Here is a 26764-nt window from a genome sequence, read left to right on the forward strand (position 1 = left end):
CCTCAGCATTTCTTCCTTCAGTCCTGTGACTAAGAAACCATGGTGGTCTGAGAACAGATTGCAAAAGACAGATCTTCCTGTATAGCAACTAAAACAGATAAAAAAATATTCTTGGCCTTCTTACTTGATTTAAAAAAAAAGGAAAAAATGCAGCTGTAAAACCTAGCAACTTGGTTTTTTAACTTGAAACCCGTGTTTAAACAAGCATTGCTGTTTAATTCATATGCTGCAAGGATTTCCACTTCTGCCTGAAAATTCCTAAACGTACAGTCTTACAGCGATAATCCATTTTTAAAAATAGGTAGCTGAGGCTATTCCCCAGAGGCAGAAGCTTGTGGATTTACAGTGAAACTGATTCCAGTGCAAGAAAAAGGAAACAGATATTCAGGTTCACCTGATATGCACAACAGCAGTGACAATTTCTCCACTAATAAAAGACATGATGCAATTAGATTGCTAACCTTTCCACTTTGGGAGTTTATCAAGAGGCCAGGACTTGAAATTAAATGAGAGGAATCAGAGCTAAATTCTATTACAGAATTCTCCTATCTCTACTTTTGTCTGAAGCTCTCTTGAGAAAGATCACCCACCTCAGACCTAGGTGCAAGTTGCCTTGTTAGAAAAGCTTTGTTATTATAATAAAAGGTGAGTGAATAATGTGAAGGAGCATACCTGTGAAAGGTATCACAAATGTAACTAACTGAAGTGGGATAGGAAAAAGGCTCAGGAGGAACTGAATTAAACAAATAGAGGTTTGCACTATCTTCTGGTATCATGTAGTGGGTGCTAAAAGACAGCAGGGCCAGAGCACAAATTACGAACTGGGATTAGAAAAGCAAGAACAGTTGGCAAATAGAAAAGTGAAAAAGAAAGCCAAGGACAGTAGGAAGAAAACATGCCAAACAGGGACTCAAAAATGGGAAACAAAACTGATGTTTTTCGCAGTGAGCAAGATGACACAATTTCTACTGCCTTTTAAATAGATTTGAAAACACTACCTATTACAGGGTTTGATCCATTTTACAGAGAACACATAGTCCAAGCACTATGCAGATACAATTTGAAAGTAGCCTCAGCCTAACAGGCACATGAAATGCCAAGGGGAAAAACGGAAGAGCTCCCCCAGGTTTAAGTCTTCTGCCATTTGAAGATGCTCACTGGAGCACATGGAGTCTGTGTCACAGTGAGGATCCTCCATGCATTTGAGGTGAGTAAGCTCTCAGGTCAGTGACAAAGAAAAACATTTGCTGTTATTCTCTGAATTATCTGCTATCTTGTACTAAGCACTTTAAAACCCCTTCTTGTGACAAATCAGGCAAGTACCAAGGAGCACCCAGTCTAATGGGGAACCTGGAACTCTTCCCAGGCTCCAAGTGTGCCCAACACTGTAAACGGGCAGACACCAGAAAACCACAGCTCACACACTCTGAAAATTCATTGCAACAGTGATTCTTCTCCACACACATCCCAGAGAATCTCTGGCAAGTATTTGTCTACTAAACCAGCCAACTTTCCCTTCAAGGGATACAAAGTACAGGAGATGTTGAGAAAGAACTATGAAGACAATAAGGAAAACCAAACAATATTGTGTAAATATTTAACATGCTCTTCCCAAGCACTACCAAGCTATATGTAAATGTCCATGTATTATGTAGAGGCAGGGTAATCTGGCTTCACTGAGAGCTGAAGGGGAAGGAATAAAAACGGAGTAGTGAGGATTTAAGGAAACCTGAAATCTAAGATAACAATACCATTGGCAAAGAGTATAGCAGCTTCTCTTCTCTAGACCAGCCTCATACATTTAATTTTGGTGTTGTTCATCTTCAAGATCAGCCAGCCCCATCATAATAATATGTTCACAAGCCATCTTTTCCCCCTCATTCTTAACCAGGACACGAAAATGGTTCCATTTAAAAATCATTTTATTATTAACATAATCTTCCCATTTAGCCAAGTGTGGGTCATGTATGTTGGTAAATATTCCATTTGAGGCTTCTTTTTACATATTTCCATTGATAAATAAACTCTGAATTCACATAAAAAAGTTAAACTTAAATAACTAATATATTTTTTTGTAACAGGCATACATCGTAAAATATAAATATTCTTGTACTCAGCCTTTGCTCTAGATAACAGTTAGCCACACATCACAGTTATTAACAACTAAAACCAAGAACTCAACTGATTTTCTGGCCTGGACTAAAACAGAGATGGAAACAGAAAATTCACATTTTGACTTTGGGCCAAAAGAGGTTGAGAGGCAGGGAGAGAACAGTTTTATTAACAGCCTTGTTAAAAATAGTCTGCTCTGCCACTGAATTTTAACTTATTCTACAATTGGTAGTCGATTCCATTATAATTTTATGTAACACTCAAGTATCACTAACAAAATATGGCACATCATCCATGAACAATATAATGATGTTTTAAAACTACCAGGGCAAAACCACAGGCGATATGAGTGATTTGGCTCTGGCTTCACCATTCTGTCCTCTCAGTCCAACATTAATGTGTTGTGTCACCTCACTGTTTTGGCTACTTGCCTGCCAAAGACCTGTAGCTCTAAAGGTTCTCAAACTACACCAGTTACCAGGCAGTCTGATACACTGGGTCTCCTCATCCAGAAGTCAGACCAAAAATCAGTTGATCGGGATGCCCTGTCAAAGGACTCTGGGAATGATGGTAAAAGGAACCACAGGACTGCTCGCTTCAAGCTCCAGTGCCGTCAGGAAGCATTCGGTTGCAGCATCATCATTGCCTTGAGCCTGTAGCACCTCTCCCAGGCTGTTCCAGACCTCGTGGGCTGTAGAGTTGACCTGGACGGCATCTCTGAGAATCTTCTCCGCCAAGCTATAGCGCCCGAGCTGGTGAAGTATCAGAGCCTGTAAGAAAACAGAGGGAAAAGAGTTGAGATTGGCCAGCAGGGCTTTCATGAAGCTCAAATGATTTGTCACAACAGTGAAATAAGAGTAAGCATCTCTGTGGCTCAAAGTGTTAGAGACTATGTTATTTATTTATTTATTTATTTATATTAAAGAAAAGAAATTACTTGATGCAGGACTGGAGCAAGCTACTCCACACCAACAAGGAGTCAAGTGGCTTTAGACAGGAAACAAAACTGAATAACAAAAACTCCACCAACCGCAAAAAATCAGTAAGAACCAGAGCTTTTGCAGCAAGCTCCTGTTATCTAATGTCCTACTAAGATGTGAGCCCTGAAATGTTCCTATCCTACCTGTGCATCTCAGCAACCAGCTCATGTCTGATAACATCTGAGACCACACACACAACACCATCGCCCTCAGGGATGGCAGTAACAGGACTCAGTTCAGCCCAATGAGCAACAGCCACGGTACTTGGAATGCACATGGTACCTGTGAAATGGGAAGTGTTCTCAGACAAATATTGCACCAGTAATGTACAAAGGACCAGCAGGCACATAACTTCCTCAGGAGCTTCCCTGTCACAGATTCTTTATCTTTCTCTGTGAAATGGAATCCAACTCACCAGCACGTGATCCCAGAGCATGTCCAAACCCACTAGGATATGTGCTGAATGAGGCAGTGGAAATCTCCATCCATCACATTCAGCTATGTTACTGTGCCAGAAAAGTCATGGAATGACCCAGTAAGAGAGCTTTGTTCTGGGATTATAATAATCCTAAAGATATTACGCATTTTTACATTGTGATTCTGTATTGCAAAATGCATATGGAACACAAATCTTTGTTTTCCAGAAAGGCATCCTGATTACGTGCTTACAGAGTCCTTGTGACTTCCCCCTCCAAGCCCCTACTTCCTGGACGACAGTTTCTTTTATCTCTCTCTATACATATGTCCCTCAAATCCTTATTAACCCAAGCACTGATGATTAGAAAGTAGTGACATTCTGTGTAGCCTCTGAATTATCCACCATACATTTTTGGAATTGTGCCCACTAGGCTGACTTTAAGACTGCTAACTCCATCCTAGAGAACATCCGAGCAGGCTGTGCTCTGAAGAACAATATAAAGAGTGCTGTATAGTATTGGTAAGTAAACAAATAAATGCAATGCAGGCTAATTTCTATCAGCCTGGTAGATGTTCTCACATAAAGGTGCTAGAGGGATTTTCTGGTTTTGGAATTTTTTTGAGCTGTCAATTGAGTCAGCATTTACAGAGGAAGTAAACAGTACTTCCAGTTCAAAAATCAGATAACTCTCAGGGTCAGTGAAGTGACTGTCAGTGACTGTCAGGTATCAGATGTGAAGTACAAAAAATGAAGCAAAGAGATGGAATATATAAAGCTGCTTTGGCTGCAATACATAAAATTTAAGTGTTCTTCAAGATTCTGTATTTTCAAAAATCTTGCTTTTTTGTGTGCAGATATGTATATTTTATACTAATTAAACACGTGAGATCTTTGAATATTGGTAATACTTTTTTTCTTAAATATGCCAGACTAGTTTCCCTCCTTGCTAAGGATACAAGCTGCTCTTTTCAAGGCCAAAGAAAGCAAGCAAATTTTACAGTTATAAGCCTGTTCATAGGAAGAGACACGTTACATCACATCTGCCCTATTCTGTACAGCAAAAAGTATAGCTGAGGTTTTCCAGGTGACAGAACTAGGGCAAATACTAGCTGTTTGCCTGCTGTTACACTTTTCTAAGAATATTAGTGTTGAAATTAGCAAATTAGCATTAATGAAGGAACCACTCTTGCATGGGCAATCAGGTTGCATCCTGTACCCTCATATTTTGAGGGCACAGCTTTCTCAAGGGAGCACCTCCCAAAAGTCAGTCTTTCACTGGTGTCTCAGGCTGGGATGCTATGAAGATTCCTGCCTCAGGTAGCAGCCCTGGGACAATGAGCTTTGCTTCCAAAGAACCAGTAGAGAGAAATTTAGACTTGTTCCATGCAGAGCATCAAAAGGACAGTGACATTTGGTCACTGTAGCTGTGGCTAAGCTCAAAGAAGCAATCTAGAGAAAGAATGCAAAATACCCTCTGATTCATTAACTCTCTCTCAGAATGATGGTCAGATGTCATATATTTTAAGTGTCCAGTTTGTACATCCCCTTCCTGGATGACTTGTTTAAAAATACTGAGGCACAGAACATTTCAAATTGTTTGCAGTCCTTGCTTGACTTTGCTGTAATAAGCATTACAGTACAGATCACAGGGAGAAGGAGGCATGTCTATCACACAGCAATATCCTTTTGTGACCCCACACCATCAACCGTGCAAGAAAACAGACTTCCAGTTTACCAGTTGTCAGCATACCCTTGCTTTTGGTACCAAACCCTTCAGGAAAAAAACAAACCACTAAAACCAACAATACCACCCAACTAACCCTCCCTCTCCTTCCCCCCAAAAACCAAACTCTTCTCTTAGAGGAGACTTCCCAAAAATCAATACAAATTATCCTAGTCCTTCACTGTGTATTTTCCTCTGCTTTCCAACTGGAAACAAAATCTCCAAGTTACCAGTTCTGGCCTTTACCTATTCAGCAGCAGATGTACAGACAACATTTATCTGCAGACTAATGTTAGGTCTCTTGCTTTATGGCTGGAGGTGGGCTTAAGCAACACATCAGGTCTGCAGAAACACAGAGGGATACCTAAGAGACATATGGCTCACACCTTCAGCCTTTGCGGGTTAGTTTAAAACCTAAGCAGAATGCCATCTCCCTACATCCTCTTTAAAAACAGAGACATAATCTTTTAAAAAATAATATGATAGGGATTTTGGAACTTGAATCAATTAGCAAAAGTGCTATACAATAATTTGTGTAAATAATAAGAAATATAAATAGTAAGAAACATCCATTCTACAAAATATGCTAAATACAGTAAGTTCCTAAGGTATTACAGAAATCTAAGGTAATCTAGTTGTTCTTTCTACATTTTAGAATGCTGCAGTATTTGACAGATATGTTTAAGACATCTGTTGGCATCCTGCTAAGAGAAAGCAGGATCTTTCCTATTATTGCATCTCTTTCACATGGAAGAAAAGAAATTTATGACATTTGCTTCTAACACAGTTATAAAAGCCTCTAATGTGTGTGGGCTTCTTCAATTTGCAGCTCAGTACAAATGTTGCGTATTACTTCACTCCATGTTTGGTTTGCTGAGAATTTTGGGGTTCTTTGTTTTGTTTTGTCAAATCACTGATCTCTTAGTGTGTTAAGGCCTCCACTTTCTCTCTGTCTTTATGTTGTAAACTCTCTAAACCAGTTCTACATTGTAGAGGTTGATTTCATAACTCAGAAAAAACTCCAAGAGAAAAGTCTAATCAGAAATGGCACAGGCAGAAAGTGAAGGGAATCTCTGAAGAAACGAAGAGACTTTTTTGTGCCATCATCACAAGAAGTGAAAGAAGTGCTTCATGTCTCCAATCCGCTGATATTTATACCAGTCACTTTGAATAATCAGCAGTACTCAAAGAATTGTGGAGTTCAGATACTTTCTGCTCAAGGAAAGGTCAACAGCCCTTTACAATGCCCAGGCCACCACTGGGGATTAGAGCTGGGAGTAACAGGGATTTTGCAATTCCAAGAGCCTCCAGGGGCCCTCAGAAGGGGCTTTCTAAAAGAGTATCACTGTGTGCTGCCTGCAACAGGGAGGTACTGCAGTCACTATAAACAAGGTTCTACACAAATTTCACATCCCAACAGAACAAAATCCCTTAGGAATTAATCAAAATGGGGGGAAAAGTGCTTCCAATTTCTGCCACAGGTTATTTTCAAGATCTTACCAATTGTTTCCTCACCAAGTTTGGAGTCACAAAGTCTCCCTCTCGTCGGTCAACAATTTTAGGTGTCTTTCCTCCCCCAATCATCCCCTTTACACTTCATTTTACATTGCCCCACATACAAAACTGCCACTCTTTGCTTCTTTCACCCAAGCATCTGTTCAAGGACTGTTTTTACAATGCTCAGTCAAACAAGGCCCAACCCCTGACTGAAGGCCCTTGACGCTGTTGTCAAAACAGAAGTAATTTGTTACTTATTACTCAATATCTCCTAGACACCTACACAGATAAAGCCCAGAAAAACAGCTATTGAGTCTGAATAGACAGAAATATCTTAATGTATCATTCAAAACATTTGGCTGAATAACCTTCATTTATACTTATCTTACTTGCATTAAGGAACGAGGATTATATCTTCTGCATTCTGGATACTCTCTTGGGACTAATCATGTTTTGTGTTTTAATTAATGACATATCACAGGAATCATGATACAATTAGATAAGCAAAAGCTAAGAGGATACAATATAGAAAGCAACAGGATGATCATGAGAACTAGGATAACAGAAATATTGCAAGAGTCAGTAAAACAAAGCAGCAAAAATAACACAACAGTAACACAAGTTCTGCAGCATGGTGGAAGCCTGTCAGTCAAACAGCTTGGGAGATGGACCTGGTTTTATCAGGCAACCACAGGATGACAGTGTGAAAATGTGCCAGTTCAAAAGAAAGAAAACCTCAACTGACATCAGGAAAGGTTTCCACTAGAAAGAGAATAAGACTTCAGCAGCTGTGCAATACACAGCTACACTAGGGCCTCCTCTGGCACCTTGTGCAGTCTCTTCTATTCAACAAAGGTCATTCAAACTGGAACAGACACAGAAAAATGACTATTGAAATGATCAATAAAAATCTGAATTTACAAGAGGAGACTAACAGACTGGGTTTGACTAACCTAGAAAATCAAAACCTGAGAGGAAATGAAGGAACTTGTTATAAAAACAGTAGCAAGAACAGAATAGAGAAAAACTTTTTTAGTTAGAGAATAAAGTTGGCACAAGAATACATGTGTATAAATTTGCAGTAAGTTTACCAAAACATTCCTGGTAATTGGAGCAGAGAGGTTTTGGAACAGCATTCTACTTGCAGTCGTAGGGTGCAAACCAGTGTTAAGTTCTACAGTCCTACAGAAAAAGCTTGCATGCTTTGAAGGTTATGAGAGGAGACTTGTCTAGAGGGCCCAGGAAGCTTCCACTACTCCTGTTCTGATATCAGGTTCTCCCTCTCCTGCACTGTCAGGAAAGAGAGTGATAACATTGTCATGCCTATATAATATTAGTACTTGATGCTTCTGTTGCAAGAACAACTTTCTCTTCATTCTTTGGGTAACACTGAAGAAGCAGGTGCAGAGAAATGTCCAACTTATGAATGCAAAAATTAAAAAAAGAAGAAACCTAGTAGGACAAAATTATTTGACTCTCAAATCTTCAAATCCATGAGGCCTTTTTTTTTTTTTAAACAATCATGGACCCTACACCACAACACAATCTTTTGGGCACAGAAAGATGCATAATGGGAATTACAAATGCATGTTTAATCAGCATTCACTTCAACAGGACCTAAATCCTTACTCCGCCTAGATAACTTTCAGTTTGTCATTACATATCTATCTATATCCTAGATAAACAAGATACTTTTAAAAACTGGTCTCTGGTGATGGCACAATAAAACAAATAATTACAATTCAATAAGCCAGAATTATACTTTGATATATACTGGACATGTCAAAGTTATATTTTGGCATAGTTATTTTCCCCCTTGCAGTTCAACATATTAAGGTTATTTTTCATTAGCTAAATGTAAGCATTTTTAAAAGGAACACATTCAAATGAATCTGATTTTCCAAATGGAGTGTTACAGTCTCCAAGTCTTCAGTTAGAAAATGCATTACTATCACTTATTAATAAAATATCACCCCTCAGAATCTGACAATATGATATAATAAGCAAATGTATAAAGTCATAATTACTTAAATAAGCATGTAGTGTAGTCTTCACTGCAAAGGTACGTTTTTTTCTGCAAAGAGGCTTTCTCTCTTGCAAATTAAACTGTCATAATGATTAACCAAACAGTCAATGGAAAACACACATCTAGAAAAATAAACACGGGACAGAAATGGAAAAATACTTAAAATAACTAATTTATGATTTTGGAAACATGCTTAAAACTAGCCATTTAGAACAGTCTAGTAACTAGTCTAGTCTAGTAACATTCAAATTTTTTCCATGGAACTAACTTAAAAAAAATTAGTCATAATTATCACTCATCATATGCCTCATCAAACCAGAGCTTGATCATAACGTGCTAAACTATATTTGCAATAACTGAAAAAAAAATAAAAATAAAAAGGTAACACTACAAAGATCACTGTCGTTTCTTCAATGTAACTAAAATTTTCATCTCGAGAGAGCTGGAGGTTTCCTTAAGGTTTAATGTCTGACTATTTCTCCACCCTGTCTGAAAATAAACAGTTCTCAGTCTTGACAGAAGCACCGCTTGAGATTTTCACCTTTATTCATTTGCTATCAAGAAGAACAATTTCATTTTCTCTGAGAAAAATATAGGCTACAGGTGGGAGATGTTCTCAAAAGCAATGAAATTTATTTCAAAGTGGAAAAAAAAAACCGAACCAAAAAGCTTTGACCATGAGTCCATTTGCACTTTTGTCTGTTTTAGGAGGGATGCTGAAGTATCAGCACTAAACTCTCTCTGCAGAGAGAGAAACCGGTAACTGAGAGAAATGGACAAGAAACGTGGCTGACCTAACACGCAAAAGAGTGCCAGAGATTCTCACCGTGTTTAAGAACTGCAGCCTGCTGACCTACGGAAGCCCCAACTATGGAGATTTGAGTTCTACCAGATATGACATTTATATTAACTCATCTCTAGTAGGTCTGTTACATGAGTTGTTTGCTAAAAAGCTTCTAAATTTGTATGATACAGACCTTATTTAGGTAAAAAATAGCCCTCAGAGCTAAAAGTTTCCCTTGTTAAAACAACAGCTATAAGAACACATTACAAGCATATGAAAATAAAAAAATAGACTGATTTTGCTTTTAATGATGAGAGCAGGGAGACAGAAGAACAGTGGGAATACTACTTGCCTGTTTTGCTGATGACCTGCTGAAGCTGAGTAAACTAGCAGCTGCAAATGTGTAAGCAGATATAGAGCTATTCACATGCCGAAAATGATTTTTAGAAGCTACAAAAAACTTAGAGAACTCACTACATCTAACTTTCCAGTAATTTTCCCTGTCCACTATCTTATTGTTTTTAAACAAGTCCCAGTCCAAGAGAGAATCAACTTTCCACTGTGATTTTCAGAAGGACATGCTAGTAACATCCCCATCTTATCTAAAAACTTTAAAAGTCAGGGATTATGACCATAAACAGTTACAAAACGCACTGTGCAATGTGTGGAAATCCATATGCACTGTAATTTTAGCATCACAAAACTGCCCCTCGTTACATACTGCTTTTTCAGCCTATTTTGCAAGTGTTAAGGTGGCTGCTATTTTTAAACAAATCTATCAAACTTCAAGGTTTACCAGAGACTTGACAGTGTTATGCTAAAATAATGAAACAGAAGTGTTAGTGAGGCAAAATGAGAAGAATTTGTCATGATACATGGAAAAATAAGTAAAATTCTGCAGCTGGTATTTTCCAACCTCTGTGATAAAAATACATTTTTTAAGTGTATTCTATAATCAATATTTTACACTTACGTAGAGTGAAATAGCACATTATTTATACACTATCCTCTCTTATTTTCCTTCTAGCTGATGAATTTGTGTTGAAACATGTCCATCTAATGGAAGTATGACTTTGCATAAGAAATCATGTGTACACTCCTTTTGAAGGCACATACATGTCTAGTCACTGTAAGTAACTATTTTCTGCAAGTGCAAAAAAATCGTGACATATTGCATCAGTTTGAAATAAGCCATTCCATCAGAAAAACAACGAATAAACATAGTTCTATGTCTGCAGACATAGACGCATTTTAATGCAGGGATTTTGAAGGGAGGCCATATTATAAGGTTTAACACCAACTAGATTGACCACCAATACTTACAGGTAAAGACAAGAAGTGTATTTCTTCAAATATACTCAAAATAAAACTTCCTAGCAGCTCAGTATGGATTTTCTTTTTAAAATGAGAACAACCAGCTAATAATACTACAGTCGATCACTCATTAAACCAAACAAAGCAACTGATGAACAAATAAGAACCTGTGCCTGCAGGCAACATTTTGTTCACAGCCTATCCCAGAACACTGCCTACGTGTCCTTTTCTGCCTTGTCCCCCTCCCTTGCCTTCCCCCATGCCCAGCACACATAGAAGCTGCTCTGTGTGCTCCGTGTCATCGCTGAAGGCCCAGTTTGTTATTTCTCTACCCTTCCCCCAGTGCTAACATACCCCCTAAGGTATCCAATTGCTTCCTCTGCTGCAAAACACTTGTTGCTAGGAGAAAACCTACTGCTTGGCAACAGATTTTTAAAACAACAACTTTGGCTTTGTTACACTGAACTTCCCATCGCCAGTATGAAATAACGAACGTGCGTGGTCGGTCGTGCATCTGTGTACTTATAACCACCTTGAAAATCACTGACCCCTTCCAGCAGGGAGGTGCTTGCCTTTTAGTTCCTTACTGCTCACAGCCCAGAATGCAGAAAGGTTCACAACTGAAGTCTGTTTTTTAAAGTTGCTGATCACAGCCCTCCATGACATGGAAGCTCTTGGGGGACATCTTTTCCTGTTAAGACAACATGAACTTGCAGTAGCCTACTGTACTTTTGATTTACACTCTATGTGAATGTCCTATCAGTTTATAAAAACATAGCATGACTACCAGGCTACACTGCAAGAACTAATTTGACTATAGCAAGCACATTGGAAACAAATAAAACATCTTAGGGATAGAGTGAACTAGCTAAGGACTCCACAGATTATTTAACTTTTTTTTAACTCCATCTGAATATTAAGCAGAGGGTTTTATTTCATATGCTCTGTTTACCAACACAGTAAACCCTCAAGGATTCTCCCTTCAGAAGTCAGATGACTATGGCTCTGGCAAGTACTGCATCACCGCTCGCATCAGGGAATAATTAAGTACAACCTTAGTCCTCAGATTATGGTCAGTCCTAAATTTGGTTACTTGTCATTTGGTACAAAAGTTTTACATTTTGTCCCAGGTGTGACACCATGAGATGACAATGAAGTGTATGTAGGTCTCTTGATCACCTCCCTCAGTGTGAAAGCTTGGCAGCACTCTATCTTCCCTTCCGTCCCTCCAAGCACTGAAGCCACCTCAGTGCCCACAAACAAGAAAAGAGGATTTCCCAGATGTATAAAAATCCTTCAAGTACATGCACCTGTGATGAAAACTGGTGCTGGAGACCACAGCTACAGACAGTGCTGTTTACGAATGGGCCCACAATGCTTTCCTTAATTCAGTATGTCCTTGTATATTGTCATGGATACATTCACCCCTTTCCCATATGTAGACAATTTATAGATGTACGTGCATCACAGTATATTCACAACAGAAATCCTACCATTTTATCAGTCTAATCTGTAGCTGTATTTCAACACTACCTGGGTTCAAAGTAAGGCCAAGTTTACCACTGGATCGTTGTGGTTCATACAGAGACTCTTAAGTACTGTCTGTTATTGATGCCATTATTTGCTCAGTTTTGAGTCAAAGGATTGGAAGCACAGAAAACTAAATTTCTGTTATTGAAAACTTAGAACTAACATAAAAGTGTTTTCAATATCCAAAACAGGAAAAAACCCACCAACTCCTCCAAAAATTATTCAGTGCAGAACAGGCTAGAGAAACAGAAAACCTCAGACTAAGATTTTTCAAATTAGGAGCCTCAAAGTCAGCCCACGGAGTCAATATTCAAGTATTTGAAAAAAAGCTGGATTTTTCACAAGAATTGAGGATATTAGGAATTCAGTGTCCTACCTCCACTGCCTAATACTGGATTCTAATGTAGTACATCTGAAGGTTCCTGGTGTTGAAAGCTTGTGCTCCATGCAAATCTATCATAATATCAAGAAATTCATGGTTTTCTGTCCATCAGTCAACCACTGATAGAATTAAAGAATAAGTAATTAGAAAGAGCAAACAATGACTTTTTAAGAAGCTGTTTTTCATTAATGACAGTTTTTCTATAAAATCACATTAAACATACTGGTTACATGTGGTTTCTGGAAATAGTAATTAGAAAAATTGATCAAATGTTTTAATGGAGAAATCAATCTGAAATTAGGGGAATAGTTTATGTATCTAAGAAAAACTAGAGCTGCAGATGCAGTACTAGGCTCTGTGGGTAAAACTTATAATTAATAGAACTGTCAGAGTTCAAAACGAGCACTTTGGAGATCTTTAGCTAGATTGCCACTATACTGAAAGCCAGCACTGGCAGTCCATGCTTGTACACACTCAATACTACAGAAACTAGCACTTACTTGTCTGAACTTTTGAGACTATGGAAAAGGAATCACAAGTGAATTATATTCTTCTGAAGAACCTTTTTGCATTTATGCATGTGCATTTCTCTCAAATATTCTGCAAAATGCTGTATTAAATATTCAAAGTCAGAACTGCAGTATTAGATAAAAGATGACCAGTCCTTCCATTACTGAAATAAAACAGGAATTCAAAGATTAAAGCACATTATTCACATTTTCATGCCTTTTGCCTTTAGCCAAAGAGACTTTTGCATATAAAAATATGTACATACATATGTTATAACTATGACCAATGTCACTATTTCAAAAGTGTATGACACCACAGCAGCACATACTATACTGGCATTGCAGTAACCTCTAAGAAAAAGAGATTATTTTTAATACAGCATTAATAAATATATTTTTTTAAAGCATTCCCAGGAAACAGACCATTTCCTTCCCTACCAAGCAGATGTGAACTGCCATCTGCTCGTCAGGCTCAACACACTACACTGGAAGAGCCATTTTCATGGTAGTTTGCAAAAACCTTCCATCATGACAGGGAATGCACCCCTTTCTCCCCTCAGATTCTGAAAGGAAAGGCAGAAGCTGTAGGTAGCCTGCTAACCTGCCTGTCTGACAGGACAGCTGCCAGCAGACCCATCTTTAAGGGATGGCTATTTTCAGTGCGAAGGGAAGGCATGCACCCTCCCATCTGTGCACCATCAGGCAGAGATCAGAAGAGCCAAAGCCTACCATTGGCTAAGAAAGGGCTTTTAACACTTTCAGAAAAATAAACCAAACACTTCTCTATATACTGACTTACCTTTCACAAAACCTGAATAAGTTGAAAATACTGAAAACTAAAGAAAAAAGCTTCAGACAACTAAAGAGAGAAACCCAAACAGCAGTATTTTTTGGGGGGGAAGCTAAGAATAACATCAATGTACCTCAACATATAAGCCTTTGCTAATATTGATCTGGAAGCAAACAGATTAATATAATTGAAGTATCACCTGTGTTTTATCGTTCTAGTCTATATAAGCCTATCACATTTTCTCAAATCTTTTTGTGGATCTTTGTTAATTTTTTACTGAAAACTTGCCAAAAATAAGGTATTTTCCACTTAGTTACCATCAGATCAGAAGAGCCCTCCTAGGTCAAACATTTGTATCCCCTGTTGTTACACACAACCTTAGTACAGGATTTCTTGTTCCACAGTGTGGAATTCCACAGCAAGGAGTCCTCGCCAAATCATCCCAAATTTTTCACTAGCTGGTTTGTTTTCATTTGTTCCAGTGCCAATGCCACTTAGCCTTACTTGGATTATGCATATTCCTCTCATGTTTACAAGGAGCATATAGTATTATTAAAATTTCCAGGAAATGTTTCAGAGACTTACCAGAGGTACAGTGCAGTCACCTCAGTGCCCACTGTGTATAAGGACAACACTGACGCAAAGCTACAGGTCGGATTTGCCATCCAGCCACATTACTTGGGATTACAAGAGTATCACAGACCTGTGAGGAAAACCCATGTGAAACCTATGCTTTAGTTCACATTGAGGGTTCACTTGCCCTATTGACCAGCCTCAACTGTTTTTACTGGGCATGGCAGTCTCCCTGTTTTGGGAATATGAAGAAACCAGTGGAGCATGAACACCACCCCCTTCTACAAGGGAAGGAGAAATCTGTAAGCTTACAAAATTAATGGTGAGACTACACTGTTGACAAGATGATGACACTGATAACTGGGACAACATGATGTCTCATGTTGGGTTCATTGTTCAACTCATGAACAATGAAGATGCAGCTCTTGTAGAACAATGGAGATGACCAACTACTACCCAGCTCTTTGTTCTCCCCAGTCATTTCCATACTCCATCTTGCTCTTGCATGTTTGTGCAAGTTATCATATTTCTTAAACTGAAGGGTCTCCAAGTCTCGCTTTTAATAAAACTTAGGTCTTTGTCCTGCAACTGCTCTTCCCAAGCAGAGGTACTATATTAACTATTCTAAAATCTTCTGTTAACAAATGATTAATCCAATAATATTTAGTGAAGCCTAGGTTATTTCACTAACTAGTTCTTCCAGAATTCTGGTCAACTCCTCCATACTCTTCCACCAGCAAATACTTGCCACAATTTCTATACTTTCATTTCCTCTACTAATTTTATCTTTGCCATCCATGATAAATATCAACATTCCTGTTAAAGATTGAGGCAAAATATGAACGGTAGTTATGGACTTTTTATAAGTGGATATCCATCACTGCACTGATTGACACTGATTGACATTTTAAATCATATGCTGTGGTTGGTTTATGGCTCTTGAAATCCATTTTCCAAACTGTATAATAAATTAGTGTACAAGGCTGGAATCTGCAGAGAAGTGTAATTCCAAATGCTGTTTCTCCCTCAGTCCTTTCCTTTGGTTTACTATTCTCAGCTGATAGGCAGCTGGAATAAATTTGAGCCCTGCTTCCCAAAGTGTCAGAACCCTGTCCATTTGAGTCACTTTTCTAGTTCACTGGAGCACAGTTGGCAGCAAGAACACAAGAATGGTAGAAAAGGCACTCCCACACAAAGCTAGGATTTAATCAGAGTAAGCAAACTGGGAAGTTAATGCTGAGTGAAGAGCTGAAATGCAGAGTGGCAGCTTCCACTTTTCAAGGAAGGAATTTTCAAGGAATAAGAACTACAGCAGCAGCATGGGTTTGGTGGGGAAGGTGGGAATTCTGGAACTTAAATGAGCTGCTGAGTCTGAGGTGAGATACAAACATTTCCTACGAGCTATTGTGTTAAACATCCATGGATTTTATCTTCACAAAAATATTCAGGCATAAATGTTACATTAACTTGAATGTAATGTACATGGCAGAAAGACTGCACCTACTAATAAAAGTTCCTTAAATTTTAGGAAGCTTAGGGTTTGATTCTGCAGCAAATGAGATGAGTTTAGATGCCTAGGCTGAAGCTACCTCATTTATTTTCAAGAGATCACCAGCTGCTTATACTATCATATAACAATTTTAAAGGAAATTAAGTTTGATGCATCAATTGCTTTAATAGATCTGACAGCATTTCATACTGTTTTTATATCAAGAACAGTTATTTCTGGCAGCTGTAACCTACCAACTTGTGGCTAGGCATTGAATTAATATGACAAAGCATCATCACAGACTGCATTTGTGTCACAGCATTTCATAGCCCTCTGGTAAGTCTTTGGGTCTGTGACCCTCTTAATACCATCTGTTCTGATGCTATTGTGGCTATCACTTCTTCAAATGGTCATAAATTAAAAACCAGACAGAATCCCAAAGAAGCTATTGTCAGCTGTCAGGACAAACTGTAAAAAGGACCATGAAAAAAAATGGAAATTGAAATGGCTCTGCAGCTGATAGACGTTCACTTGCTTGTCTTTTCAACATTTGTAACCACAGGACAATATGTGACTTAATTTATTACTTGCACCCATTTAGAAAATAAGTGGTGTTGTTTTTAAATGAGAGAATGTACTTTTAAAACTATGTATTTATTTTAAATTACTTATTTTAAGCAAAACCCACTTACCAGCAGAGACATTTTAATTCAGAAAGCAAGGCAAAAGCAGTCCTTTCTTTTAGTAGGTCAGATCACCTTTGATAGATGGCAAGTATTTTTCCTAAGTGCTACCTAACACAACCTTTGCCCATGCAGATTTAGAGCTCTGAAACCTTTTTCACACTGTGTATTGCAGAGAAGAAATTTTGAATCTGCATGAATTTTTTATTATTTTTATAGCCCTTTACTGCTAAGGTCTTTATATCACTCACAATTCACTACTTCATCTAAACATGTTATGCTATCAATTAATATAGCTAAGCTAATGTAGCACAATGTTATGTTCTGGAATAATTCTAAAAAGTTAAACTTTTAAGAGCTATCTCCATGAGCACTAACCACAGTGAAGGCTGGTTTGGTTTTTAATGACTGTGCCTTATATTGCTGCAAGAAGAATTTACAAATGCTCACTCTCATACGCACCTGATGTTACCTAATTAAAAATCTGAAATAATGAAAAAGCCTTAGTCTTTCCCCCGCCTCTATTTTTGTAATAACTTGCACAAGCCTTTTTTTTTACATCATTCTCTCTTCTGTCCAGATGAAACTGATTAAAGAATTAAATAATGATTTAGTATGTCTGATTTCCTAAGGATATTCAACTTAAAGAGTAAGTTCGATGTGTGAGATATAAACAGTGTATTGGCAGTGACTGAGGAAGATTGAACACACTAAGCTGCAACAAATCATTTTACCAGCATTACTGATTAAAGACTAATTAATGAATTAGAACCCAGAAAAAAAATGGAACTCACATGTTAATTTCAGATACATCCATAAAAGAAACATTTGTAACTTTTACTTAGAAAGTTTAGTTCCTGCAATAAGACAAAAGCATCTAAAAACTTCAGGATTTTCCATCAAAGTATTTAGAAAAAAAATTGAAAGGATCAAATGTCTGCATCTTAATGGGCCTACAGAAGCATGCTATATTGCTCAAGTGGTTTTGGGTAGTGTCTTTCCTTGCAGTGCTTAGCTTTTAACACTATGAACAATGTTCATGTTTTGATATTTCTGCCAAGTAAGTGCTTTGCTAATGAACTGCTTCGCTTGGTTCATCTGCACAGTTCTAAAAGACTGAAGATTTTTTTCCAGGTCAGCTGCTTTATGTATAGATATGTAACTCTGGAATATGAGCACTCCATTTTAACATCTCAGTGTTTTGCTAATACTTCTTTTTCCTTCAATTCTATGCCAGGTCTTAAGAAAGAAAAGCTGTTTCTAAAAGTAACTTCAAATCCAATGCAAGGGCTGTTTCTTGGAAGCCAGCTTTCTTGAAGCATCACAACAGTATCTATCATAATGCAGGATTTCTCAGGATTTTGTGAGAAAAAGCCACACTTGTATTAACTACACATCAGAGATCAGCAGAAAGAATTGTAATGCAGAGTTATGTAGAAAGTGTTTTTAGTTTCCCAAGACTCTGATAAGTGCATCTAAGTAAAAAACTACATTCAACATCAGCATCTGGACAATAATAAATATTTATAACCATTCTGACACATTTCTGGGTATTAAACTGCCCTCTTTTGTTTACCTCTTGCTAATCACAGTGGGAGCACAGAGTTCTGTTTTGCCACATCTTACCAAACTGATCTTCCCCAGAGGATACTACTCTCTTCAGGAACAATCTGGTCTGAGAAGTCTTACTCAAAACTATATTTATTGCAGATAATGGTAATTGCATAAGCACACAATGTAACAGCAAAAGGAGATTTACAACACTAGTTCTCCACACCTGACTTTGGTTACACAGAAATAAACATGCAAGAGTTACATATGTGCTCAGCAATTCCTGTTAGGGGCTGTAATAGTCTTCAACTTCCCCCAAGGACACAGAACAAGACTTATTTCTTTTTTGTTCAAACCCAGGTAGGAGTCTGATTTGTAGGACAGAAGGATGCACCAAACCATAGACCTGAGCAGATCTGAGAAAAACTAACCACCCATTATATAAAAGCAGCAAACCTTTTTCCTGCAGATCTCTATATCCATAGACTTCATATTTAGTGCTGGTTTGAAGTTAACTTTTTTGAATTTTGAACTTACTATCAAGGACAAATATAAGACAAGAAACAAAGACTTACAGAAGTAGTTTATCACCTATAAAAGTACATTACTATAAAACAATCCTAAGTTTAACTGAGCTCTCAAAAGTAATCACAGAATTAAAGTACTGATGCCACAGATACTTCTGAACCAGTCTGCTGTCCAAACAGCCATCTCCTTTGCTTAGCTGTAATGAAATAATATATTCATTGAGCAAATCCAAGGCAATATTGACAAAATCTTTCAGAAAGGAAGAGAGCTGGGGGAAGAGAGATGTAAGTAAATGAAGTGATTTATTATTTAAAAGTATTGAAAGTTCTGCAGTGAGTTTGAGATAAAGGCCTCATTTTCAATGGCTGAGCTGAAATGGCTATTAAGGAGATGCCACATATCCCTTCACTTAAACAGCATGCAAAAGGCAGTAACTCTCAAAGATGTAATTTTCACTGGTAAATGATAGAACTGATTTAATCATCTACATTTAAATAGGAGGTCCATCAGTGACCATACTAATTTAAATATCATAAGGCAAAGCCCTTCTAGAGTCTGTCAATCATATGCAAGTCAAAACCCAAAGACACTCCACAGGCTCCTTTCAGCAGGCAGTGGGAATGCTGCTGCTGCTGCCTGTGCTGGTTTTGGCTGGGGTAGAGTTAATTTTCTTCACAGTGGCTAGTATGGGACTGTGCTTTGGATTTGTGCTGAACACAGGGTTGATAATACAGAGACGTTTTTGTTACTGCTGCGCAGGGCTCACACAGAGCCAAGGCCTTTTCTGCTTTTCATACTGCCACGCTGGTGAGGAGGCTGGGGGTGCATGGGAGGTAGGGAGGACACACAGCCAGGACAGGTGAACCAAACTGACCAAAGGGATATTCCAGACCATATGACATCACACTCAGTATATAAAGCTGAGAGGAAGAAAGAGGAAGGGAGGGTTTGGAGTGATGGTGTTTGTCTTCCCAAGTAACTGTTACATGTGATGGGGTCCAACTCTCCTGGAGATGGCTGAACACCTGCCTGCCTGTGGGAAGCTGTAAATGAATTCCTTGTTTTTCTTTGCTTATGTGTGCAGCTTTTGCTTCCACTATTAAACTGTCTTTGTCTCAACCCATGAGTTTTCTAGCTTTTATGCTTACAATTCTCTCCCTGATCCTGCTGGTGGGGCAGTGAGCGAGTGGCCATGTGGGGCTTGGTTGCTGGCTGGGGATAAACCACGACACTGCCCTAACAAGATTGACATTGGAGATGCCTGTGGGGAAAACTATTTCTTCAGAGTTCAAAGGCACTAGAAAGAATAAGCATACGAATTAAATGTGAGTCCCATGAATGTGATGCTCAGAAAGAGAAATCAGAAGGCTTGTACTGTATTTAAAGCTAGGTATGTCACAGCACCTATGCCTCGGTTTCCCCATTCCTTGACTGGGAATACATACTTCAGGGCCAAATATATTTGAAACTTCACATATTGACCACTCAAAACTGTTATAGAAACAAATATTTTAACCTTTTTAAAATATCTAGATTTTTAGAAAAAGAGTAAAAAATATTTGAGTTGTTGTCTTACTCTCTGCCATCCCAACTCCCTTAGTTTCCACAACATCTGCAGCCGCTCCACTTACTTTTTCTTCTTCTGAACTTCCTCAGATGTTTAAGTATTCATGCCTAAAAATTAATAACTATAACTAATGCCATTTTTTCCAAACGCCAGGAGTTGTTGGCAAAATCAGTGTTTTAACAAAATGTACAGACTAGAGTCATGATTAACTGTTGAAACTAAAAAGCTATTACCTTTTTGCTCTCTATAAACTCCGTGTAGAATTTAAAAGGTACAGATCAACACCACACTGCTGGTTCAAAGAGTGACGAAAGCTCAAAACAGCTTTCTGTTTTCAAGTTTAGCATTATTTAGTTTCACTCATGATATATTTTTCCACCCATATCAGCTTAACCAGGTAGTTTACCATGACAGAAGTAGCATCAAAAGCAGTAACAACTCTAAATCTGCATTCACAATGTTTCATGCAGAGTGAACTTGGATTAAACACACAGTGTTTATTCACAAATGGCAGAGTATTGCTAAGAGTCTAGTTTTAGAAAACCTTATATGTGCTTTCACATAAAAAAGTTTCTTTGCTCAAGCAAAGAAACTGTACAACGTAGCTTCTAACAGTGGTAACTAGTACCCAGGTTAAACATGGTAAGCTTACTATGGCTGCAGTAACCCTGCAGAGTTGACCAGATTTTTCAATCATTACCCAATTAAGGCAACATAAATTGAAACTCTGACCACTGTTTCTCAATGCCAAATGTACAGCATCAATACCAGTTTACCAAGACGCTGGCTCATAACTTTAGTGTTGATGTTAATACTACACCACATCATAGCAACAGCATGAAAAGATCCTTTATGCTCAGCAGAAAATCAGATTGAAAAGGCATCCAGATTTTCAAAGTAAAAGTAAAAGAATTTTCCAAGCCAATAGAAAATTTAAACCAGAGAGATCCAGATAATCAAGTTGTGATAACTGGGTATCTCCATCCTAGAAAAGGACAGAAAAGAAAACAGAAACTCAAAGACTACCTCGCAAGTTAATAGTCGAAGCATTTTTACTACCTAAAAGTAGTATAATGTTTGTATTTCAGAAAGAAAATTATTATTTTAGTTTTCTTAAATTACATGCAAGGCGTTAGAACAAATGTTGAAGAAAGGAATAGTTAATAGTATGGTAAGATGGAAAAGTAAAATAAAACACAGTATGTGTTTATCACTGGTGAGACATTAAGCTAGTTTTTACAGTATTTGAGATTAATTCCAGTGAAAAAAAAATAAAACCCAAAAAAGTTGGAGAACTAATTTGTCTGAATTTTAGTAAAGTTTCAATACAGCTGGATATAGGAAAACAAATGAGAGATGGCATAGAGCAGCACAAGAATACAAAAATGAGTTAAGAACTAGTTTCTGCTAGCCTATTCATCTAATAGGGATGGATGATGGTGAGCAGAATTCAAGGTTTGACCTCAGGCCATATCTTAGTTTCATTTATTGTCTTAGTACATAGGTATCAAGGGTACTGATGAAAATTGATTGCAATGAAGTTATAGTAGAGAAGCAGGTCATCCAAAGGCTTTTAGTAAAGAGCTCCGCCAGTCTGCAGCTTGGGCCTCAATAGTTTCACTTAAAAAATCATTCTCATCTCCTATTCCCTAACTCTAGTTGCAGAAGGCAGCAGTTAGTTTTATTCCAGAAAAACATTGGCCTTTTTCAGTGAGATTCAGCACACGAGGTGGCCAAGCACCATGTCTCCTCTCCCCTGCTAAGAAATCATGAGACGGCAGCTTTCTGCAGAATAGTACCACCACATAATTTTCTTCATACCATTTGTTGCTACTTGTTGAAAAGAAAATATTCTAATAGGCATAATAATGGAAAAATAACTATCACACCTTAGAAAGGAACACAGTATTCAGAGTTGGAGAAAACACACTTTAGATTTTGCCATGAATTAAAGCTCACTGAAATAATTGCTTTCTCTGTAATTAATTTGTTCATCTAGATTAAAAAAATAACTTGACATAAAAAATAGCCTGTCACTAGCCTTAAAGGCCAATTCTTTAACTCCATCTAACATAAGTTAGCTACCAGAAAACTAATCTTGAAGAAAATATATTATGCTATTCACACGTAGTAAGTTCGTTGAATTCTTACAAAATGCAAGGTGCAACTCATCTTTAAACTGTAGACTCATGAGCAGGGGAAGGACTGCTAAGTACAAAACCAGCTAGCAGAGAAGCTAAACTTCAGTACATGCAAAACAGGTCTTCCAATAAAATTTAAAATGAGATCAGTTAAAGAGTGAGAGAGAGACATGAAAAGACTGTTCCAGACTGGGGATTTGCAGAAAAAACACTGAACCAGAGTAGACAACTTATCTGGGGAATGCAGCTGCTTGACATAACCCTGGCAAAAGTGAGCATTAAAATAATTCCCTGAGGGACAGTTGCTTCCAGATCTCTAGTTTTGCATTAAGGTAGGCCTCTTTCTGCTTGATAAGGGTAAGATAAAGCACAATTTTAAAAAGCAAGTTGTTTATAGTTCCTAGTTAGAAAAAAAAGAACCAAAGCTGATTAGGTAACTTCTGGTCCTCTCACGAGCAGTCTGTTGTCTCAGTAAACAGCTTCTTGCCAAAGCAAGTAAAGCTCCTCTAGATGTAAAGCAAAAAGCAAAAGGTAATTTTGCCACAGCACCAGAAAAGTACCTCAGAACTGCATGAGATTTACAGCAAAATACATCCACTGATAACTTCTGTGCAATTTTGCAAAAATACGTTATTCTAAAACAGGTCGATAAAGAGCCAGGGCTCAGACACTTGGCAACAGAGCTGCAAGTTGCTCACACATTTACTAAACACCTCAACTAAGCCATACAGAATGGCTTGTGCCTAATTCTATAGCACCTAGTAGCACCTAGTTACATTTCAATAGTACGAAAAGTTATGCAGCACAAGAAAAGAAAAACTAAGACACAATATGTGTAAATGACTTCACACTTCAAATGTTTTTCTGTAGCTAGAGTTCTCACCTACAGAATTCTACAACAGAACCTTTCTCAGGAAAAGGAAAATAAAATCCCTCTTGCTCATTTAAAGTTGAGGATGGCTGCTGTCTCAAAGCCTTTTTCACATTCTTTATATTTACCCCCAAATAAATCCTTAAAAATGTTTCTTCATTAATTATATGAAATTCAATTATAAATTATTAGATATCAGATGTTACCTACAAGCAAAAGCATACCAGGTGCTACACAGTTTTTATTGCTGTGTAAGTTCTCAGCTCCAACTATAAAGTAATACTTCAATAAATTCAATAAGCACACAAATGCCCAGGGAAGCAAAATAATCATAATTAGCTCAGTGCATACTTCAGCTGAATGACCTAATTTAAAAAGTGTTTTGCAAAGCAATTCTCATATTGAAAGGCAATTACACAGAGCAAAATAAAAATAGCATTTTTGAGATCCATGCAAAAAAGCACCAGCAAGTATCCATGAAAAGGGATGTAAGAGATTACAGAGGATAGTAGGGAAGAGCACACATTTTCAATTTTTTTCCATGCCTGCTCTATTTTTTTAACAAGGAGAACTTAAATATCAAGAGCAACTATTAGCACTTTACTGACATGAGGCCTCCTGGTCATATCCTGAATGAGTGGGACAAAGACTACTGACATTTTGATTTTGTTAAATTAGTCTTCCTTGTTAGTATTTTTCCATTAGTATAAATCTGCATGTTTTTCCCTCTCCATCCTATTTTAGGTGGCCAGCTATCCAGCAAAAGGCGTGGAGGAAAAGGGATATCAACAAAACCCACCTGTCAATGACTTTAATGTCACCTGTAATGTTACCTGTAGAGGGGAAAATGCATAAGGAGATGGAAGGACTTTTAATAGGAATTGCCCATTTCTAAACCCTACTAAAAAAAAAAGCTTGAAAAAGTAAATTTTTCATTATGTTGTGGTCAGATGCTTTTAGTAGCTTGCTGGTTTGTTCATCATCTCTACTTAGTACTATGAAACAAGGAGATTCCACATAAACAACGGTAAAGAGTCATAAATATTTTGTTTTCCTTAAATAATATTAGACATCTCTGTCAACAGAAGCCTCAGTGCAGATCACCAAGGTACAGTTGAACCTCCCATGAGAAAACCATTGAGAGAGACAGAAGCCCAAAAACTTTATTTGTGAAGATCCCAACTGAGGCTTTTCAGTTGCACTGTTTTGCCACTGACATTTCTGTATGCAAAGACATAGATGTACTCAAAATATTAAGGAAGATTCATAGCAGAGAATACATGTATACATACATATGTGTATATTTTACATGCACACATGTAAGTCAATACAGTTGAGAAAAATACTAATCTCTTGCCCCTTCCTTCCATGATTTCTATGGGTAATGTATCATGGAAATGAGAGAAGAAAGAATAAAATCTGTGCTTTATAGATTTTTACCACTCATAAAAATAAGAAAATCTTGCCTAACAGGAAAACTGTAACAAGATTTTGCCCACAGACAAGTGTTTTCAGTGTGTTTTTTAACAGAAATCATTACCTCTATCTACAAAGCTTGTCTTGCTTGTATTCCTAGAATCACAGGATGACTGAAGTAGGAAGGGAACTCTGGAGATTGTCTACATCCAAACTTGAAGTAGAGTCACCTACAGTGAGTTGCCAAGGGCTGTGACCTGTCAGATTTTGAATATCTCCAATGATGTGAGATACCCACAAACTCTTTGGCAAGTGGATGTATCTTACATGTGTATCTGAAAAACTGTTACCATTGCACAAACCGTATGTGATCATCCTCTAGTTCCCCAGTTCTTTGCCTGTCAAATTACTTGAAACACTGCAGAGCAGGGAATCCCTCGTCAGATGCTTTGTTATGATGTCCAGCAAAAACAAAGCCCTGTTCCAGACTGGGCCACTGTGATCTTTGGATTTTTCCTCCTTGAACTTGAAATGATACCTGGTTGCTACTTAACAAATGATGATATTTGATCCATAGTTGCTGTATATTAAATTAATTGATAATATCTCAGTTTTGTTAACAGAATCCAATTCAAAGACCTTATGCTATAAAACATGAAAAGCTTGAGATGAACACTACTTGTATTACAAAAACTTAAAACAAAGATTTTTAAAATCTTCCAAACAAAGAGAAGCAGCTTTGGAGTAATACTGCACATTGCAGAATGACCTGCTGCAACAGCGAATTGTGATGAATTATCTGATGGGTGGAATTTTATCAGCTCCACACAATACAATAAAAACATGGAATGATTTGTGACGTGCAAAATAAAGAGGAGTAATTCTAGCCAAAGCATCCCTTCCTTCTGCCAGCATCTACCACTAATTAATTTTCCATTTTTTTACATGGGAACAAATACAAGTGATAAAATGGTTTCTGCCAAGTTGAGCCTAAATTGATAAACTGTGGAAAAATCTATCACACAGATAACATGAAAACAGATGAAAACAGAAAATTAAAGTTGAGCATACCAGGCAAAAATCCTTATGTAAAAAAAACAAAACAAAGAAAAAACCCTAAAGACCCCCAAAGAAACCCACAAAAACCCCAAATACCACCACCCCCCTCAAAAAAAACCTCAAAACAAAAAAACACTGCAGCTTTCTGAAATTTAAGTGTTTTGGGCTTTTTATCTACTTTTGAATTAACTTTCCTAGGATTTCTAATTGAAAGAGTTTCTCTCTGTATTTCGAAAGCTGCCTTAAGCAATGCTACTAGACTCCCAATTAGATTCTCCATCTTAGTTCAGTTCCATTCAATGCAGCAACTGTGCATGCTGCACAAAAACAGACTACCTTTGCATTTTCAGAGATTGCATACACCAAGCAACTAATTTAAACCCAGTTGCAGTACAGGTCTTATAATGGATGACAGCTGAGGACAGCACAGACAAGTTGCATCTAAGAGTGGGGGTATTTTCTTGTTGAAAGATCTGCTCCTGTCACAGCTGCTTTAAGCCATTTGGCATAAATACAGAGCAGTGTGAAAACTTCCTTCTGTTAGGAAGCAGGACCTATGTTTCATCAGCCCCCAAATACCACTTTCAGAACAACAGTTCTCAGGGAATCTACAATTGCCTGAGTAAATGGGAGTTCACTGCTTCAAGTTATAAACAAAATTAGTGCTGTAAATTCCTGTAGTCACTTTCTCTTTCTAAAACAGCAACTAAGTTCTAGTTTAAACTCAAACTTGTAGCAGTTATTGTTGTCAAAAACTGAACAAAAATAGATCTATTTTTGAAGAGAACTGTAAAATTCAGATAAAGCTTTCAGGAATCAAG

The 26764-nt window shown here is 37.6% G+C and overlaps 1 protein-coding gene across 2 annotated transcripts in view; it reads right to left on the reverse strand.

Annotated features, from left to right (window-relative positions):
* Positions 1-1904: 1904 nt before the first annotated feature.
* TTC7B (tetratricopeptide repeat domain 7B) overlaps positions 1905-26764 on the reverse strand; it is a 131181-nt gene continuing 106321 nt past the window's right edge. For both annotated transcript variants that reach the window (XM_032691093.1, XM_032691092.1), the window contains one exon: positions 1905-2882. In XM_032691093.1, coding sequence (XP_032546984.1) covers positions 2661-2882 — 222 coding nt within the window. In that variant the 3' untranslated portion in view covers positions 1905-2660. The remainder of the gene's footprint in view (positions 2883-26764) is intronic.

The sequence above is a fragment of the Chiroxiphia lanceolata genome, chromosome 6, assembly GCF_009829145.1.
Source record: "Chiroxiphia lanceolata isolate bChiLan1 chromosome 6, bChiLan1.pri, whole genome shotgun sequence".
Lineage (NCBI taxonomy): Eukaryota > Metazoa > Chordata > Aves > Passeriformes > Pipridae > Chiroxiphia > Chiroxiphia lanceolata.